Below are 21,709 nucleotides of genomic sequence, written 5' to 3' on the forward strand. Positions count from 1 at the left end.
ACAGGCAGCTGAGAACTCACCCACACAGGCCAGCGTGGCTCAAAGGGGCACAGGCTCCATCTGCCTCAATTGGGCATGCCTTCCTGACATGTTCCCAAGTTACCTGTGATCCTGTTGGAGATGCTGAAGAGCCTAGATGTTCTCTGTCGCTGCACAAAAGGCTCTCGGTAATACCGGTCCCCAAAGCACATGCCCAGCAGTTCCTTGCGAACCGTCTTGTTCCAGAGTCCATAGATCAGCGGGTGGCAGATGGCGCTGGTGAAGGACAGCCATGTGGCCCAGGTCTCCAGGCTTGGGGAGATGTAGTTCTTCCCCCAGAGGGCCTCAGAGGTGATGACAACCATGTAGGGGCCCCAGGTGACCATGAAGGCACCAATGACCACCAGGATGGTGATAAGGGCTTTGCACTGGTTGGCTGAGTAGACCACACCCTGGAAGGTGTTCTTCCTGCTGCCTGAGGAGGATGTAGAGGTGCTGGAGTTCTTCCTCCCAGTCCGCTGGGCCTCCTCCTCCACAACGACCACCGTGCCACAGTGCACCTTGCGTGCCTTGACCCTGGCCACACGGAAGATGAAGCCATAGCACACCAACATGACCAGAAAGGGGACCAGGGCACACCAGATCTGCCAGAAGGCCGTGTAGCCGGGCTCCCGGTGCCATGCGGCCACACACATCCACTTGAACTCGTCAAACTCCACGGACGACCAGCCAAACAGGGGTGGCAGGCAGCCGATGAGGGAGTGAAGCCAGATGTAGACGAGCGCCATCACCGCCCGGTTCCCCGTGATCTTCATGGGGTACACCATGGGGTACAGGACAGCATAATAGCTGGAAAAAGGATAGAGGGAGGAGAGAGAGAGGAGTCAGAAGGAAGAAAGAACACAGCAGGATGGTACCTGTGGCGCCCCTGCACAGAACTCTGTGAACGTCCGTCCAACCTGGCCACCGTGAATGTGTCGAGAAGACGCACCTTCCCTTGGCTCCCCCCAGACAAGCTGTGGATGGCACCCTGTTTCACACCTCTGCAGGACTCTCTTGTCAAGGAAGAGCTAGACGCCAGCAGGAATGCAGAACACACAGACCTGTTTCCAAGTCGCCACACCCAAGCCCGTTTGGACCTGGGGATGTGGCTAGTCTTGAGACACCTACAGGGGTCCCGAGGGACCATGCACCGGGCCAGATCAGTCCCACTGCTGCTGACATTTATCGACTTACATCAGCTTTTGGAGGGATCACTAAGAACCAGAATGATGTCTAAAGACTGTGGTGTTCACTCCACGGACACTTACTGAAGACCGGCTACGTGCCAAGCTCTGTGCCCTGTCCTGGACATGCAAGTAAGAAGATGCGGGGCAGACAGATGCCTAAGCAGGGTGTGAGGGTGTGGGGTGCTGAGGTCCATGATGGATCCTACAACTGTGAGCAGCGGGTATGTCATTATCCTCATTTATAGACGGAACATTAAGGCAGAAAAAGGCTAAATAACCTACCCCAAATATGTGGGAGAAACAAGATACCAACCCTGGCAACCTGCCTCCACGACCCACGGCGTGTGCCAGGGGGATTCCTTGCAGTGCAGGGCCCAGGGTGGTTCCCAGTCACAGGTGCTGTCGGGGTAGGGGGGGCAGGAGGGCTGTCACTCAACCTGGAGAGTCCCTGATCCAGACTGGAGGATCAGTGCCAGCTCCTGGGGGAAGTGACGCTTCAGACCCAGGTATCTAAAGGTCAGAAGCATGAGCCCATGACCAGCCCAGGCAGAAAGTTAGCATTGGTGGCATGAAGAGGGGTGAGTACTGGCTCAATGCGGGTGCTGCATAGAGTGCAACCAGGCAGTAATGTGGCATGCACGGGGGAGCGAGGAGATGAGAGACCAGCCGGTGGCAGGGACCCCTGTGTGCAGGGCCTTGAAGGCCTAGCTAAGGACCAGCTCTTTAACTGGAAAGGGTGGGAGGACTTGGACCACGGGTTGAAAGCAAACCACCAACCTCCCCATCCATCTTATCCAAGGGAAATAGGACTTTTCTACAAGGGCAACATACAGAAGGGGCATGGTGGCCACACTGATGCTGCTGTACCAGGCCGGACACTGGGAAATGACTGTGGTTATGACACCCACCTATCACCTGGGACCGCAGTGAGTCACCTGTGGGCACCAGCAGCAGAACTGCCACCTGCTGCCCGGAGGAGCTGCCCCCACAGTCAAGTCTTCTCAGGCAGGGGTAAGCCTGGGGCTTCTCCGAGCTGGAGCCTTGCGCCAGGCCAAGATCAAGCTTGGAAAGAGCGCATTCCAGGTGTGCGGCAGTGACTGTGATGTGGGTTACAGGATGCATTGCCAGGGGTAGACTTCTGCCTTACATGCCATCTGGGTCTGCACCTTGCAAAGTCACGCGGCCTGGTGGACATGCCAGCCTTTGGAGTTGGAAGCGTGAACACAGATGGAGACTCTGATGTCTACTGGCTGTGTGACTGTGGGGAGCTGGGGCACCTTCTCAGAGCTTTATTTCCCACATCTAGAACCCAGTCACAGGCCTGCTCCCAGGAACAAATGTGGTGGAGTACGTCAAGGCCTAGACAGCACCTGCCTCTCAACGGCAGTGGGGTGGAGCCTGTTGCCTGCCTGACCACTACCCCACACTGCCCGAGCTCTTGCAAATGTCCACAACCCACAAGGGACACTGGCCCTTCTGAGCCCCATGTGGTGGCCCACTGAGACACAGACCTGGGTGACGTTATTCTGGCAAATGAAATGTGAGGGGGGTTTGCTAGGGTGGGGCTGGGGGGAGGCGGGTGGTGGCTCTAGAAAGGCTTCCTTCACTTTTAAGAATAAACAAGGCAGAGATTTCTACTTTTCTCTGTCCCTTTAAAAAGCACACAGGTGCAGCTCCTTGGACCAATGTGTTCTGGTGGCCATTGAGATGATTACGATTAATCCTCCGCCAGGTATCCTTCTGGCCCTCCTCACACCCAGTTATTATTGTGACTATATGGCAGAACTTCTTCTTTGTCTTAACAAATAGTGTGTATGTCACACGCCCACTTGTGTGGACATAGGCCACTCCAGCAGGATACACAGGGATTTCTCCAGCTCTGTCCTGACGCCCATTGGGACCACAGGCCATAGGGCTGGTACTGGTTTCTCACAAGTCAGGCTCCTAGAGTCAGAAAAGCCCCACGGGCCACAGCCCTCCCCATGTACAGACACATCCTTTGTTTTTAGGGAGTTTGGGGGGAGTTAAGATGTATGTACATTGAAATGCACAAATCTACATGTCTATCAACATATAGAACATCCCCACATCTCCCCAGAAGAAACGGGTTGATGTGCACTCAACCACAGATGTGAAACTTTTTTTGAGTCAGTCTCACTCTGTGGCCCAGGCTGGAGTACAGTAGCACACTCAAGGCTCACTGCAGCCTCGACCTCCTGGGTGCAGATGATCCTTCCACCTCAGCCTCCTGAGTAGCTGGGACGTCAGGCGTGCAAGACCATGCCCAGCTAATTTTTTTTTTATTTTTGTAGAGACGAGGACTCGCCATGTTGTCCAGGCTGGACACATACTCCTGGGCTTGGGCAGTCCTCTCACCTTGGCCTCCCAAAGTGCTGGGATTACAGGCATGAGCCACTGAGTCCAGCTGGAAACAAGCCCCTTTTTAAGCTGAAGCCTTACTGAGGTCTGGTTGCTGGACCAAAGGGAAACAACGAACACAAGCAGCCCCTTTCCCCTGTGGGTGAACACAGGCCAGGAGAGAGGGGCTTACCTTGCTTTCTGATCTCTGTTGCCTGAGGTGCTCCACCTTTTCTCTAACAGCTCATTTTAGATGCAAGCCCAGCCACAACCCTCAGACCCCAGAGGCACTCGTGACATCATAGACACCTGCAAGGCTGTGACACACTCGGGAGCTAGGGAGCTCAGTTCTGCCACAAGGCCAACCACTTTGACAGTAGCCCGTTTTCACAAGTTGTCTTCACTAAAAACAGGAACAAAACCCAAGCCAATCCCACTGCCACGTTAACATACACAGTCTCCAAAAAGCACCTGGTCTTCAGTCTCACCACCCCTCAACTTTCATGTACTGAAAAGCTATTTTTAGACCTGGAGTTTCACCCCCCCATGGTGTGGAATGAAACCATAAGAACTATTCCACATTGCTGGCTCTGGCTGCTGCACAGCTACGCCAGAGGTGGCCATTACAGACTCACAGACATAGACAGGGACACAACGCAGCTCCTTATGGCCCAGTGGCATCCCCAGCGGACCTCACTCCCAGCAGCTGGTTTGGGACGCTAACACCTAGAATTTCACTCTAGGCAGCCATTCCTTTTATATTCGGCCTTTGCTGTCTTTTCAAGAAGCTACGAGACGGACTCGTTTGGTTCATCTGCCTACCAGTTTGGCTGATTTTTTTTAGCTGGGGTTCTCACTTGGAAACCCCTGGAGATATTTTGCAATGTCTGGAGAGACCTGGGTTGTCACAGCTGGGAAGGTGCTCCTGGCTTCAGGTGAGTGGAGGCCAGGATGCTGCGGTATAACCTAAGTCGCACAGGACAGGTCCTCCCCACAGAGAATCATCTGATCCACAGTGTTCACAGTGCTGGGCTGGAGAGACCCCAAGCTAAGCCAACCAGTTGGTGGATGTGCCTGGCAGCAGTGACTTGGCAGTACTGTGTCATGATTGAGAGTTTGGGCTTGAGCATATCGGATCTGGGGGAGTTACTTCCCAGCCTTGTGACCATAGGCACATTTTCTTAAGGTCTCAAAACCTCCCTTTGCTCATCTGCAAAACAGAGGCTAATAGGGTTGTTGTGAGGGTTTGCGAGGCAAATGTCAGTGAAGAGCATCTGCAGTGCAGTGACTGGCACACAACAAGCATGTAACACATCACAGTCAAAGTCACGATCCTGCCCTTGCTCTCCACTTCCACTATCTAAATATGGTCCCATTTCTCTCCTCCATCCTCATTCTGTTAGTCCCCTCTCTCCTCGTTTAGCTTTTACTACAATCTTCCCTTCCCTCCTCCCCTCTTTTCTCCCTCTCCCTCTTCCTCAGGACCTTTCTCTCTCTTTCTCTCTCTCTCGACCTCTCCCCCACTCCATGTCTGTGTCTGTCTGTCTGTCTCTCTCTCTTATTCACACATACACACACCCTACAAGCTGCATCTTCAGGTTTCCAACTCAAGGACAAATACCTAACCTCCAAAACTATTGACATCAGGTAAAATGAATTCCCTGAAATTAAAGAAGCAGGGAAGGAAAGTATAACTATCTGGTCAAATGACCATCATTTTTATGGACGGTAGCAGGTTTTTAAGCCATATGAACAACCAATAATCAAAAATAAGTTGCATCTGCCATTAAAATGTTTGAAGACACCAAAGTTAACAGAATCTATATATTTTAGTCATTGAGACCTGGCCAAGGCACTGTGAATCTGTCCTGCTGGGCTTGCAAAGGGAAATGAGCTATTCTGCAGACACACCCAGGCTGGATAACTCGCCATCCCAGTGAGGCACAAGTCCTTTCTCCACGGTGGCTCTGTCACTGGGCAGCCATGGGGCCAGGCTGTAGGCCTGGGGGAGCTAGATTAAGGTCCTAGTGGGAGGAAGCTGTCTGAGGAGCCGTTCCCCAGGCTCCAGTGGTGTCAGACACCACATCTTCACACACACCCATGCACTTCCACCAGCTCTGTCTTGCCCCCTCCTCTTCATTCTCACAGGACCTCAGACGTCCTGACAGGGCATACACATGACATGGTCCTGTGCCCACCTCCCCTACCCTGTGAATTTCTCAGCATGTTTCTTCATCTTATTCAGCTATGTGTCCCAGCACCAACCACTGTGCAAGGCATACAGTGGGTGCTCAATAACTGCTTACCAAATAAATTAACGGAGGCTGTTCCTCCAGTTGGTAGGGCTCTTTCCACCTCTTAGAAACATGTACGATCCTACTCACCATTTAGGTCCTAGCTCAAATCTCGCCTCTTCCCTGAAGCACTCATTGCCCTGCCCATCTGCAGCAGACTGGTGGGGCTGTCTGTGGCGGTCATTTCTGCTTTGGTGTTAGCATCACACCCACAGGGCAGCTTCTGCTGCTAAGCTGAAATCCCTGGGTGGGCAGGGTCTGTGTCCTGCTCATGCTTGTCGCCTGCACCCCCAGAATTTAGCACAGGGCCCTTCCTAGAGCTGACAGTCAACAAACATCCACATTAGGTAAGGCCCTGAAAGGGTAAACCTCTCTTGGATGATCTGTTCTGATGGCATGACTTGAGGATCTGTCATGCTGGTAGAAAGTATCATTCTCCATTATATAGACCCCAGGTCCCAGCAGCTGACAACCCTGGAGCTACCCCTGAGGCAGCTGGCACTATTCACAGAGCACCCACATGTCACAGCACTGAGAGGCCCTTAAAGACAATTCCCACCTTTGCGGCCAGGCTCCATGTGCCATGGAACCCCAGACCCAGGAAGGGATGATCAAAAATTAATGCTTTTTTTAAACAACAGAAATTAAAACAACAATGAGATTGTATTCCTCCCCAATGCCAACAAACTTCCAAACTTAAAAAAAAAAAAAGTTACATAATCAGTCCTGGTAGGACAGTGACAATCAGCTGCTAGAGCACAAATCTGTACAACTCTCTGAAGGGCAATTTGCCTCTGATGGATCAAGTCTCTTGGAAGTGAGTTTGCTGTCACTGAAAACAGCAATTCCACACACACGCATGCTCCTCGGAGTGCTGGAGATAAGAATAAGCTGTTGGAAACTACCTAATCCAGGAACAGGGGACTGTAAAAACAAGTTCTATGCATTCACGGGAAAGAATCCCACATAACCACTAAAAAGCATGTTCTCTGAAGATATTTGTAGACAGGAGAAAACATCCACTAAAAAAAACAGTTCATAAAACCACACGTGCCATGAGCTTATTTCAAAAATTTGCTGAATACAACCAAAAACTATTGGAGGCAAAGATACTAAAAACAGACCATGATTGCATCTGATGGATTAGATTCTGAGTATATCTTATTTAATTCATTAAAGTCTGTATTACTTTTATTACTGGGTGGAAAAGACATCTAGAGAAGCGAATTTCTTCGTTTTCACTGAAGGCTTCATCAGTCCTACAGTGGCCCAGCGTGGGGTCCCACAGGATTCCACCTCAGGTCCATGAGGCTTGAGCTCCAGATGGGCAGTCTAACCCCCACTCCGCGACTGAAAAATTGATGGTCTCAAGAAAGCCCGGGACCTGTGTCAGTCCACATCCCTGGCTAACCTGCTCTGTGTTTTCTCTGACCCCACTGCTAACTTCCTCCCCAACTCCTGGTGAATCACAGACATCAAATCTGCCCTCCCTGTATTCATGAAGCCCAGCTCTTGCCGAATGAAGTTGACCGTCAGCTGAATCCCAATAAACTCGTCTATTTGTTGGAAACTCACTGCCAAAGCCCACAAGACTTGTACAACTAAATCTGCCAGTATAGCGTGGGGACCTGAAGAACCTGCAAGATGTGGCTGGGAGCATCCTGTATGCCGGCTCCCACGAGGGCAGGAGCAGCCTGGCCTGCCAAAAACGCACACAGCCTCCCAAAGGGGTGAGTTGTTCTCTGGCTGTCTTCCCTCCCCTGCTCTCCTTCCGGTCCTGGACTGTAAGGAGTGAGGGTGTGTCCTGTCAGGGCTCCACCCATCAAAATCAAAGCAAGACAGATGCTGGAAGAAATAGCAGCAGGGGCAGAAGGCCCGCACCCAGCGCCCCTCTGACCTCTGCCTTCCTTAGCTTTTGCTTCTTCACCTGTAAACCGAGAATCAGAGGTTTCTAGAACTTTTGGATCCTCTTTTAGAAAAACAAAATCCGGCCAGGTGTGGTGGCTCATGCCTGTAATTCCAGCACTTTGGGAGGCCAAGGTAGGAGGACTGCTTGAACCTAGGAGTTGAGACCAGCCTGGGCAACAGAGTGAGACCTAGGCTCAAATTCAAAAAATAAAATAAAAATGTATGCAACATAAACAGATAAAACCAGACGTGCTCTGGGTGAGGAGAGGGGCGCAGAGGCGGAACTCTGCATGTTCAGCCTCCCCCAACAGAGGCCCCGACAGACAACCCCCCAAGGAATGGAGGCTGTCTGAAAGGTCCTGCACCCGAGTAGCTCTCATTCCACAATTCTTCTATCTCCCAGATCCCAAGCAAACGTACCGGTCGATGGCAATGACCCCCAGAGTGAGCATGCTGGCTGAGCTGATCAGCAGGTAGAGCAGGGCAGAGAAATTGCACCAGACCACGCCGAAGATCCATTCCCTGCGGATGGAGCTGGTTACCACGAAAGGCAGCACCAGTACGGACAGCAGGAAGTTGGACAGCGTCAGGCTGAACACAAACTTGTTGCTGAGGGTGAGGAGGTAGGACTTCTTGTACAAAGTGACCACGATGACCAGGTTGCCCAGGCAGACGAAAATGGTGATGACAATGATGGCGATGAACTCAGTGACGATGATGCCCCCTTCGCCATCCTCCTCCTCGGTGAGGTTACTCAGCTCCTTCCTGTGGCCGAGGGAGGAGTTGAGGCTCATGGTCAGTGCACCTCGGCGTGGCGTCGGCAGAGCATGCTGGGCAGCTGGAAAAACAAGGCAGGCACAGGGACGGGAAAAGATCCATTAGCTCACACCGCATCCACTTCACAAGGGGAAGCTGAGGGTCCCAGGGGCTGAGCACCCCATCCCAGGTCTCCCAGCCAATCCAGACCCTCGGCCAGTCTTCCCCTCTCACACGCTACATTAAATGGCCTATTTTCTACAACCTACGCTGTAAGCAACTCACTGCATCCCCAGACGATTTCCTCCTCTGGTCTAACCACCCCCATTCACCTCCCAAAGGTAAATTCTGAACCCTAGCCCTCTCCCCTCTTCCCTTATTGGTGTCCTCAGTGTCTGTTATTTCCATCTTTGTGGCCATTTAGCTCCACATATGAATAAGAACATGCAGTGTTTGGTTTTCTGTTTCTGAGCAACTTAAGATGATGCTCTCCAGTTCCATCAAAGTTGCTGTAGAGGACATAATTTCATCCTTTTTTATGGCTGCACAGTATTCCATGGTATATATATATATACCCATATTTTCAGAAAGGTGATTCTTTTTTTTTTTTGACTTGGAGTCTCACTTCTTCGCCCAGGCTGGAGTACAGTGGCATGCATGCTCATGGCCACCCCAGCGTCGACCTCCTGGGCTCCAGCAATCCTTCTGCCTCAGCCTTTCAAGTAGCCGAAACTACAGGCGCGCGCTATCACGCCCGGTTTTTATTTTATTGTAGAGACGAGGTCTCGCCAAGTTGCCCAGGCTGTTCTCAAACCCACGGACTCAGGCAATCCACTCGCCTTGACCTCCCAAAGTACTGGGATTACAGGCTGAGCCACCAAGCTGGCCAGAAAGGTGATTCTTGAGTGCCGCCACTAGAGCTTCCTGTCTCAGAGAGCACAGGAACAGCCTATGAATCTGCATTTTACAGGCTGGGGTGGGGGGAAGGTGGTTGTTACCAGTAGCTTGTGGGAGACACTGTGCAGACTGCTGCCTTAGACCCCCAACTCCTCAGGGTGGGCCCTGACCTGGGGAGAGGGATACCACCTGGAGCTTCCCAGCAAGGCAGGACCTCGGCCCATCCCTGACAGGATCACAACCTGCACTGTAACCCTGTCCCCACTTGCTTTATGGGCCACTAAAGGTTGATAAGATTATGTATCACAGGTACTGCTCTGAGCTCCTGGGAAGCATTTCCTCAAGCACCATTCATACTGAGACATCAGACACGGCGAGGGAGGGTAAGCACCAACAGTCGATGGGCAAGTGGGGGCACCGGGCAAAGTCTTGGTCCACAGACAGGACCCTCTAGAAGGTGCCGTTCCTGCTCTCAGGAAACTCACTTGGGATACTGGCTAAAACTCAAGGCTGACATAATTTAACATTAAATCCTACAGATGAATGTTTCTCCAAAACTCGTCTACTTTGGTTAGCCAAAACCCCCACAGACCCCTCTCCACACCTTCCCTTTTTCTTCACACGGACATGACACCACAAAAAAAGCCTACTTTCCTGAGCCAGGCCACAAGAACTCTGTGGCCTCAACGGCCTGTGCACAACAATGGGCCCATCCCCACACCCCTCCCGGTGGACCTGCCTCTATCCCAACACCCTGGACCCCAGAGAGCATGCAGGCTGGGAAGGCAGCCTTCCCTGGCCAGCAGTCCCAAATGTCAGAAAGCTCCCCCTTTGGCGAGCCTGACTGTGCTGTGGGTTATGACCACGATCCCAGCCCTGCTCTCGGGAGCAGCAAATAATTCAAATCCCTCTTCTGCTTGACAGCCTTCAAACACTTCAAAATCACGTGCCTGCTCTCTCCAGATGAAGCCTCCCCAGCGCCTGATCATGTGTCATTCTATGTTTCCAGAGCCTTCACTGACCCAGCCTCCCCGTGTTGCACCTGCTCTCGAATGTCGAAGACCCCCTTGATTTGTGGATATGGTCTGGTAAGCGCTAAGTCCAAAGGGGCAGTGTTCTCCATTATCAGGATAATCCACTCCCACTGTTCATACGAGGAATGCATCTTCCTGTAGCAGCAATATCATTCTGTGGCGCTTATGTAAGTGTGTGACCAACTCACATCCAAAGTTTATCCATACATGAATTTCTGTGACGGCAAGAGGGCTCAATATTGAACAGAAAAAATTAATGTTTTTAAGCCTAAGTACAAAACATTATCTCTAATAAATTTTATTTTGTATTTTTTGACCTACATTTCCAGGCTGCTGAATGATTCTGAATTTTGATTTAGTTATGCAACATATTAGTTACTCCAGCTCTGTGCATAAATATACTTTATAGGTATGCCTTCTATGTCTGTGTCTTTGTAAAGCTAACTCTAGTTTTTGTCTTCAGTTGGTGAGTTCTGGATTTTGTTGACTCTTATAAAGTTTCTACATAAGCCTATCATTCTTGAGGTAACTGCACAAGGGTAAAATGGTGATTAAGAAAATACACTCTGAGGTTAGGCGCAGTAGTGAGAACTCATGCCTGTAATCCTAGCACTTTCAGAGGTTGAGGCAGGAGGACTGCATGAGGCCAGAAGTTTCAGATCAGCCTGGGCAACAAAGTGAGACCATGTCTCTATAAGAAGAAAAAAAAGAAGAAAACAGACTTTGAATGATTACACAAATGAAGTAGGAGGAGAAAATATTTGTTATGGGTTGAATGCCTATACCCTGAGAAACTCATGTTGAAACTTCATGTCAAGTCTGCAGGTGGGACCTTTTAAGAGGTGACTGGTCCATGAGGGCTCTGCTCTCATGAATAGATTAATATATGAATTAATGGATTAATGGGTTAATGGATCAACGTATTATCACGGGAGGGAGAATAACGGCTTTATAAGAAGAGGAATAGAGACCACATGGCACCCTGAGCCACCTCAGGACTCTACAGAGTCCCCACCAGCAAGAAGGCCCTCACCAGATGTGGACCCTCGACCTTGGACTTCTCAGCCTCCTTAACTGAAAGAAATACATTTCTTTTCTTTATAAATTATCCAGCATCAGGTATTTCATTATAAGCAATAGAAAATGGACTAAGACAAAGACATAAGCAGAGAGTTCACTGGGAAAGATATACTACAGTACTTAAATATAGGAAACAATGCTCAATTTCACTGAAAATTAGAAAAATATACATTAAAACTACATGGAGATACCATTTCTTTCCTTTTGAACCAGCAAAAACTCAAAATGTTGGCAGAACTCTCTGCAGCAAGGGTGTGGGGAAACTGCACTCCCGGGAGGCAAACGGCACAGCTGGAGGGAGAGAAATTGGGCAACAGATAACAAAACTGCACACACATGTACCACCCTCAGCCCATCAGCATTCCTATAAAGGAATACCTGAGGCTGGGTTACTTATAAAGAAAAGCGGTTTATTTAGCTCACAGTTCTGTAGGCTGTTTAAGAAGTGTGGCACTGAGATCTGTATCGAGTGAAAGCCTCAGGCTGCTTCCACTCATGGAGGAAGGCTAAGGGGAGGCCAGCCATGCACAGAGCACATGCTGAGAGAAGAGAAAGAGAGAAGGTGCCAGGCTCTTTCCAACCACCAGTTCTCGCAGGAACTAAGAGTAAGAACTCGCTCCCACAAGACCGGCACCAAGCCATTCATAAAGAATCTCCCCCACAACCCAAATACCTGCCACCAGGTCCCACTCCAACGCTGGGGATCAAATGTCAACATGAGCCAAGCAAACGATATCCAAACCATGGCACTACCTTTGATCCAGTCTCTCCATATCTAAGCATTTACCCTGAATACACAAGTTTATAATATGAAAGACAGATGTACAAGGTTATTGTATTAATGGAGGCACTAGTTGCAAAAAAAAAATAGAAATAAGTGAGAAAGAAATTGAAATGATAATATTTATGCACACAAATATACACACATGTGTTCATTCAAAAAGGAACCAGGTCCCACCTCCAACTCTGGGGATCAAATGTCAACATGAGCCAAGCAAATCATATCCAAACCATGCTACACCCTTTGGCCCAGCCTCTCCATATCTAAGCATTTACCCTGAACATGCAAGTTTATAATATGAAAGACAGATGTACAAGGTTCTTTTATTAATTGAGGCACTAGTTGCAAAAAAAAAATAGAAATAAGTGAGAAAGAAATTGAAATGAGAATATATATGCACACAAATATACATACATGTGTTCATTCAAAAAGAACATAGGACAGATGAGTAAAAAATTAAGATAGAGATGGTAATAAGATTTCTCAAAGTATTTCTTTACAGTTTTGGTTTTTGAACCATGCATATGTCTTACATACTAAAAAATAAAATTAAATCAAAATGGATGCAAAGAGTAAACCTACAATAGACTCTAGACAGAAAAAAAAAGGCCTGCTGTATATCAGATTGATAGTACAACCATACAGATAAGAGAATCAAGTCAAGTAGCTTTTATACACAATATTTTTACTGTGTCCCCTCAATGGTATATAGTCTATAGACAAAAGAACTACTTAGCTTACTTAGTAGGTTAGATGTTGGTAATGGTATTATAACTTTATGGTTTTGAGTGTAGAGTAACTGAGTATACATGCTGGTGTTGGGAGCCAAGTCTCTTCCTGTAGGAGAAAGGAAACACAAATTGCAGAATAGTGGAAGATAAGGAAGAGCCTTGTAGTGTTAGGTTACTTATTGGAGGTATCAACATGAATATATACACTTTATATTTATATCTGAAGGAATATAGGAAGTTCCCCAGAACGTACTCAGAAAGGTTAAGAAAGTAAAAATATAAAATAAAAGGCAAACAAGAGAATAAATTGGGAAGTACTTTATAAAGAATAACCACTTTACCCAAGCAAAGCATATGGGAATCTCATCTGGCAGCGTGGTGGACTTAGCTGATATGAACATCTTTCCAAATGCATAGAAATACTGAATTAAATATAACTCAAAAAATTTTTTTAAAAAGGCAAACTTGAAAAAAAGAAAGAGAAAATTCATAGGTAACAGAAACAGAGAGAAAACTCAAAGCCAGAGTAGTAATCTCACACCTGTGACCAAGTTCTAGTTCAAGTCCCCTAGGGCAGAGGTTATGTGAGAGGATGACTTTGGCAGAGAAGTGGAACCAATATTCTGCATGAAGAGTAGGTTCTAGAAAGGCTTCCTGCTTCATGGAAAAGGGATTCGAAAAATTCCTCTCATTGGCAAAGGAAGTGGCAGAAACATAGTCTTTTACTGGGAGCTTTGGGTGGAACACCAAAAATATTTTCCACAAGAAATCAAAAATCGAGTTTACACATTCCTCGTGGTATCGAAAATCAAGCTAACAAACCTGTGTAAAAATTAAAGTTGGCAGAAGTAAACACAAAATGGCTCTGTTGGGAATTTTCACACTCAAAAACAAACAAAAACACCTGATGAAAGTGAGCACATGGTAAATACTCCATGAAAAGTCAGCAAAACAAAAAACAGGATAACTGACATTCCAAGAACTTGAAATAACAGAAAAATATGAAAGAGTCTATAAAATCAATACAATTAAAAGTTTTAAAAGAAAAAAAATAAAAACCATAAGGAAAGAACAAAATAGCATGAAAAAAATAATATGTAATTGTAGAAAAAGAACCAAACAGAACTTCTAGAAATTAAAATTTTAGTCATCAAAATTACAAACTCAATGAGTATGTTAAACAGCAGATTCAGCTAAAGAGAAAGATCATCTGGGGAAATTACTCAGAACACAGTCAGAAAGAACTAGAAAATATGAAATAAAAGTCAAGATACAGGAAGGACAGGCTAAGAAGAACCAACATACGTTCAACAGAAGGGCATCAGAAGAGGTTGGAGAGACTAGGAGTTGTAGATACTGTTAGGTATCTTCCCAACAACCATACTCAGTTTTTTCTACGTGGTAGACCTCTGACTTTGTTCTGATGTCCAGTCCTCCTACAAGTACTCAAAGAAGGTTGATTCTATCCTGAGTTCTGGGATCTAGATCCTGACTGATCTAAACTAATCACTATGCCACATTTTCTTTGCAGTTCTGGCAAGTTAGGCAGGAAGAAAAGTCTGGTGGGGCATGGGGGAAGTGTTCTGGGAAAAGCTGCTCTGATCTCATAAAGACACTAGGAAGAGAGATCTCTTTAATGACCTTAATGGCAAAGAGAAAAAGAGAGCTTGGAACTGTGGCAGCCATCTTGGGACCAGCAGGGATGGTGAGCTAACATGCTGAGTGTGGCAAAGCAGAAAGGCTAGATCGTTGACCAAATAAATTAATAAATCCTAAAGTCACCTGCCTTCTAGCTTTGTGTTATATGAATCAGCACATTTTTAAAAATTCTTTTTAAGGCTATTCCGAGTTGAGTTTCTGTTACTTGAGTCAAAAGCCTCCATCCTCCTAATGTTTTCACAGAATTTAGAGGTATGACTGAATATTTTCAAGAATTAAAAAAACACATGAGTCTTCAAATTGAAAGAGCATTTCAAGCTCTGAAAATAAGTTTTAAAAGTCTAGACCAAGGCACATCATTATTAAAAAGGACAAACACTAAGAAACAGAGAAACAGAAAAAGCAAATTTGCCTACAAATGAGTAACAATTAAATACAGAGCAGACTCTTTGAAAGCAAAAATGAAGGCCTGAAAACGGTGGAATATCTTCAAAGTACTAAGAAAATAATTCTTGCCCTAAAGTCCTACAATACCATTTGAGAGAATACAGACACATTTTTGAGGCCAACAATGCCTGAATGGCCACAAGACTCCTCGCTGAATAACCTACTTAAGTATATATTTCATGAAGAAGGAAACCGAACAGAAAGATAAGGGGTTGGGTGCAAGAACTCAACTGTTAGAAAACAAATATGTGAATACGTCTAAATAAGAACCGTAAAAAATAAAATTTAAATTTAAGACATTAAACATGGCCAGGCAGCAGAGTGCAGTGGCTCATGCCTGTAATCCTAGAACTCTGGGAAGCTGAAGTTGAGAGGACTGCTTGAGCCCAGGAGTTTGAGACCAACTTAGGAAACATAGCAAGATCCTGTCTCTACCAAAAAAAAAATTACCCAGGTATGGTGGCACGCACCTGTAGTCCCAGTTACTTGGGAGGCTGAGGCTGAAGGATCACCTGAGCCCAGAAGGTTGAGGCCCAAGTGAACCGCCATTGTGCCACCGCACTCTAGTCTGGGCAACAGTGAAACTTCAACTCAAAAGATAAAAATCTAATTAAAAAAAGTTAAACATCAACCACAAATATTATAAAATGGACTAATACGAGAGCTTTTAAAAGTAGATAAAACTGAAATACTAAATAATACAGAAGTTCTCATTTTCTTTTCAATGGACAAATAATAGCATATATTTATAGGATACAATGTGATATCTGGATATATGTATACACTATAGGATGATTAAATCAGGCTTTCCCGGGCATGGTGCCTCGCGCCTATAATCCCAGCACTTTGGGAGGCCGAGGTGAGAGAATTGGCTGAGCCCAGGGGTTCAAGACCAGCCTGGGCAACTTGGCAAGACCTCATCTCTATAAGTTAAAAAAAAAAAGCCGGGCTCGGTGGCTCAGCCTGTAATCCCGCGCCTTTGGGAGGCTGAGGTGAGTGGATGGCCTGAGCCCGCGGGTTCGAGACCCGCCTGGGCAGCGAGACCTCATCTCTACAATAAATCAAAAAATCAGCCGGGCATGGTGGCACATGCCTGTAATTCCGGCTACTCGGAAGGCTGAGGCGGAAGGATCGCCGGAGCCCAGCAGGCCGAGGCTGCGGTGGCCGGGAGCAGCCACTGCACTCCAGTCTGGGCGACAGAGTGAGACTCCAACTCAAAAAAAAAAAAAAAAAAAAAAAAAGTTAGCCTGCCATGGTGGCACATGCCTGTAGTTCCAGTTACTTGGAATGCTGAGGCAGAAGGATTGCCTGAGCCCAGCAGGTCAAGGCTGCAGTAGCCGTGAGCGTGCCACTGCACTCCAGCCTGAGCAACAAAGTGAGACTCCAGTTAAAAAAAAAAAATCAGGCTAACTAGCATATCCATCACCTCACATGCTTATTATTTTGTGATGTGAACATTTAAAATCTCCCTTAGCAATTTTGAAGTATGCATTACATTATTAACTACAATTACCATGTGTGCGATAGATCGCAAAACCTTATTCCTCCTGTTTAACTGAAGATGAAAGCTCTTAAAGGTGTGACTGGAGTAAAAACATTCCCAGTTAGAATGTATTCAAGACAGAGGCTTCGGTTACAGCTGTTTCTTCAGCACCCTGATAGTGCCTGGGACACGGTAGGTCACTCAATAATTATTTGTCAACGAATGCCTTCAAAACTGTGTGATTTAAGTCCAATACGAATGTTAACATTATAAAGGTAACTGCTAAAAGAATAAAAATAGAATGTAAAACTTCCAATCCAGGAGATGGAAAAAGAGGATAAAGTACGACTTGACCTATCCGCGGGCACACCCACGAGCTGAAGAAACAGAGTGGCCAGGCTGGCTGCAGGCCTCAGATCTTCTGGCCCAACCCTCCCCAGAGGCTGAGGCGGAATGTGGGCCAAAGATCTGCCCGCCCCATGAAATCCCAAATCCCAGTCTCTGCCAGGAGGTTGGAGTAAAGAAGGCACAAGCCCCAGCAAATCCTCCAGAGTGTATCTCCAAAGAACAAGGGAAGGGGTTGGGAATGCCCCAGCCAGTGGGGGCTCTGGCTGGCAGCCAGCTTACCCAGAGCCTGACAAGCCAGGGCCCATTGATGGCAGCACATTCGAGTGTGACTCACATTTCCACTCTCCTGGGCAGTTCTGCTGCCAGACACAAGGCGTTTCAGAATCCACACTCACGCCATCCTGCCCTGACCAAATGCACCGCCTTGCGCTGCTCCTCTGAGAAGCTAGACAAAGGTGTGTGTATGTTTGTTTGTTTGTTTATGGTTGGGTCTCACTCTGTCACCCTGGCTGGAGTGAGCCACCGTGCCCAGTCTTGACAAAAGATTAATTAATCTATCAGAAATTATCCCAGGGTCGGGCACAGTGGCTCACACCAGTAATCCCAGCACTTTGGGAGGCTGAGGTAGCAGAATCACTTAAGCCCAGGAGTTCAAGACCAGCCTGGGTTGCATAGGGAGACCAGGTATGGTAGCGCCTGCCTGTGTAGTCCCAACTACTCAGGAGGCTGAGGCATGCACTCCAGCCAGGGTTACAGAGTGAGACCCTGACTGAAAGGAAAAGCAATAGAGAGACAGACAGACAAACAGAGAGCAGGCTGCACCACCGCCTTCCCACCCGTGCTTCCACGGTCAATCTTTATGAAGACCTGACCAGCCTGAGAAGCTGGGACCACCACATGCTCTCCTCTAGAGAAATCAAATGCAAACAGGTAGGTGCATATGATGTTCAGATAAATGACCCTCCAGCTGAGGGAATATTCCCAAACACCACAAGCCGGGGTGAGGTCACTGTGCTGCTAATCCGGCCAAACTAGGGGACCTCTTCCTCTCAGCACCTCAAAGCACTTTAATACACATCAGTCATTCGCTGGAGCGGTGGGGGAGGGGAGTAGTTGGGGGGTAGGTTGGGAAGAAGATTCTAATAATCACTCTGTAATTGAGGTAAAGAGAGGGAACCCCCGCCCCCGTCCTGCCCACACACCAGGCCTCACAACTCACTGAGAGCCAGAAAGAGATCACAGAATCCCTGGGTCTGCACAGCAGGTGCTGAGGTTCCCTCCCTGCACTCCCTCCACCCTCGCCAGCACTCACCTGAGCACTGCTCCAGAGATGGCAGGCGCAGAAACTTGGCTTCCGCAACCCCGGAGGTGGGGTGTGCCCACCCAGTCAACCCCCAGGGTCCGTTGCAGTCCGTGGCGCTTTGCTCTTCTTCCACAAGCACCACCAATCTAGGAATGTCCTAGTTCAAAACCTCTCACTTAACACATGGAGGAGGTCCGAGCTCTGGGAAAACGCACCAGGAGAGGAAAAGCTGGAGTTGGAGGAGCTCCGAATGGCCTTATAATCCTGGGATTCTGACCCGGTCTGTTGTGGAGACCCGACTCTGGTGTTCTCTGCAAGCACAGGATTGACTTGAGCACCTCACTGCTCTCCCCAGCAGCCTCTGTGAGCGTCACTAGAAGCCTACAGGCCGGGAGTCTCCGGCTTCTGCTGTGGACGGTGACCCTGCCCACAAGGCATGATCCAAGTTCTTGGCTCCTCCACAGAGACATTCCCAAGGTTCAATCCATGGCCCATTTCTTTCTCCTCCCTATACCCTTGAGAACCTTGAGAGTGTTGCGTAATTATTATTAACTAAGTAGTATTTGCAAAATATGGTGCAAAAGATGACATTATTACACACATCATCTCACTTGATTTTTTGAATAACTTTTGGAGGTGAGATGACTCTTCCTCCCCATTTTAAAGAGGTAGCTTAACATAATGGCGAAGAACATGGACTCTCTGTGGCCCTGATATGTTACTTAACCTCTCTGGGCACCAAGTTCCCCATCTGTAAAATAGGGATGAAAGGGTACCTACCTCATAGGGTTGGTGGGTGCAGTGAACACGTTCATCTTTACACAGGACTCACATTGTGCCTGGGGCCACATAAGTGTTTGTTAAATAAATGATATGGGAAGACTGAGGCTCAGAAAGGTTAAGTGACCAGTTTAACAGAACAGCCGCTCTACAGCTCGGTCCTGTGTCTGTGAGTCTATCATGTATCTTCAGTCCACTCACTCCCCATGGCAGCTGAGAGCCTAGGTGGTCCAGCCTCACGGCACTACCAACCCCTTCCTGACATCCTCTCACAGCCCTTGGCCAGCCAGAGGTACTGCACACCCCCAGCTCTTCCCCACTGGCTCCACTTAGAATACGCCCCCAGCTTATGGGATGAATGAATGAATAGATGAAAACGTGGGAGGGCGAAAATCTTCTATTGATTATTGGTCTAATAACTTTGCTGAAAAAAATTAAGAGACAAACAGATGGGGTAGGAAGGAGATTGAGGCTTGGGCAGAAAACAAAAATATACCAAGTCTCAACGCTGGATTTGGCTAGGATTTCTTGGATATGACACCAAAGACACAGGCAACAAAAGATAAAACAGGCAAATTGGACTTCGTGAGAATTTTAACATTCTGTACATCCAAAGACACTCTGAACAATGGAAAAGGCAACCTACAGAATGGGAGAAAATAGTTGCAAATCCTGTATCTGATAAAGGATTAATATCCAGAATACATAGAGGGCTCTTAAAACTTACCAACAAAAATACAAATAACCCAATTCAAAAATAGGAGCAGACTTGAATAGACATTTCATCAAAGATGATATGCAAATGGCCCATAAGCATATGAAAAGATTTAATCACTTAGGAGAATGCTAATCAAAACCACAATGAGATACTACCTCACACCTATCAGGATGGCTACAATAAAAATTAAAAATAAGGTGTGAAGAAATTGGAATCTGTGTACTTTGTTGGTGAGAATATAAAATTGTACAGCTGCTGTGAAAAATAGTATGGCAGTTCCTTAAAAAACTAAACATAGGATTACCATATGATCCAGCACAGCCACTTCTGAGTATATACCCGAAGAACTGAAAAGAGGTTCGCTATGAGATTCCTGTGCACCCATGTTCTTAGCAGCATTATTCACAATAGCTAGAATATGGAAGCTACCCAAATGTCCATTGAGGAAAGATTGGATAGGCAGACTGTGTGCACACATGTAATGGAATATTATTCAGTCTTTAAAAGAACGGAAGCTGGGCATGGAGGCTCACACCTGTAATCCCAGCACTTTGGGAGACCAAGGCAAGAGGATTGCTTGAGCCCAGGGGTTCGAGACAAGCCTAGGCAACTTGGTAAGACCTCGTCTCTACAATAAATTTAAAAATTAGCCAGGCTTGGTGGCACATGCCTGTAATTCCAACTACTTGGAAGGCTGTGGCAGAAAGATCACCTGAGCCCAGCAGGTCGTGGCTGCAGTAGCTTTGAATGTGTCACTGCACTCCAGCCTGGGTGACAGAGTGAAACTTTGACTCAATCAATCAATCAATAAATTAAAATAAAATAACAAAAGGAAGCAAATTCTGACACATGCTATGATGCAGATGAACCTTGAGGACATTATACTAACTGAAATAACACAGTCACCAAAAAAGACAAATACTTTAAGATTCCACTTATATGAGATATCCCAGTAGTCAATATCACAGAGACAGAAAACGGAATGGTGCTTGCCGGGGGTTGGGGAAGAGGGGACGTTACCATTCAGTGGGTATAGAATTTTCACTGGGCAAGAGGGAGGGTTCTGTGGATGGATGGTGGTGACAGTCACACATGTGAATGCACTTAATACCACTGAACTATATGCTTAAAAATGGCTAAGATGATACATTTTATGTTATATGTATTCTGCCACAATAAAAAAAAATGGAAAAAAATTATATTTGGGTCTCTTCTCTGCAATGTCTCTCCCTCACAGGGTCTGGGGAATCATGAAATGAATGAAGCCAGCTGTCTTCACAGCTCCTCCGCCATTGCTAGGAAGAACCTCAGAAAACATCTCATCTAACCTGCCTGCAGCAGATGAAGAAACCGAGGCCTTGTCCGGCATGAATTTTGCTCTCTAGGAACTAAAGCAGCGGTGACTTCCAAGGCAGAGCCTACAGGGTGAAACCACTCAGGCCACCGCACCCACCTAGCAGGTGGGACGACTCCCCCAGGACATGTGGGAAAACCCAACTCTACTTTCCGTGAGGAAAGCCCCTTGGCAGTTTTTGCTGTGGCATGTTGGAGAATGTGAGGCACGCACAGTCCTGAGCAAGCCTGCACTCTCAGTCAGACTATCAGGGACTGCTTTAAAAGGGCACCTGGCCTCCCTCCCAGGCCTCCACCAGCAGTATGAAAAGCCGCCTTCCCTGCCCTCCTGTATCCCAGTCAACAAGGACAGCAGAGGGCCCACTGCAGCCTGCCAGAAACCCCGCCACCAGCGGGAATCACAGGGAAGAGAGCGAGTCTGAGGCTCTGGAGGCAAGCGTTTAGAAAAAGGGAAGAAGCCGGCTCGGTGGCTCAGCCTGTAATCCCGCGCCTTTGGGAGGCTGAGGTGAGCGGATTGCCTGAGCCCACGGGTTCGAGACCCGCCTGGGCAGCGAGACCTCATCTCTACAAT

The 21,709-nt window shown here is 47.4% G+C and overlaps 1 protein-coding gene across 3 annotated transcripts in view; it reads right to left on the bottom strand.

The window, feature by feature from the left end:
- Nucleotides 1-21,709, bottom strand: part of GPR161 (G protein-coupled receptor 161) — a 43,916-nt gene that overhangs the window by 9,960 nt on the left and 12,247 nt on the right. The window contains exons 1-3 of one of the 3 annotated variants that reach the window (XM_008067595.2): nt 16,247-16,277; nt 8,189-8,606; nt 104-828 (exon numbers count right to left, since the gene is read on the bottom strand). In XM_008067595.2, coding sequence (XP_008065786.1) covers nt 104-828; nt 8,189-8,562 — 1,099 coding nt within the window. In that variant the 5' untranslated portion in view covers nt 8,563-8,606; nt 16,247-16,277. Of the gene's footprint in view, nt 1-103; nt 829-8,188; nt 8,607-15,623; nt 15,648-16,246; nt 16,278-21,709 lie in introns of those variants that run through there. The other 2 variants (XM_021717373.1, XM_008067596.1) reach the window with 2 other exon arrangements.

Source organism: Carlito syrichta, unplaced genomic scaffold (genome assembly GCF_000164805.1).
Source record: "Carlito syrichta isolate Samal-C Ts95f unplaced genomic scaffold, Tarsius_syrichta-2.0.1 Scaffold309719, whole genome shotgun sequence".
In the NCBI taxonomy this organism is placed as follows: Eukaryota; Metazoa; Chordata; class Mammalia; order Primates; family Tarsiidae; genus Carlito; species Carlito syrichta.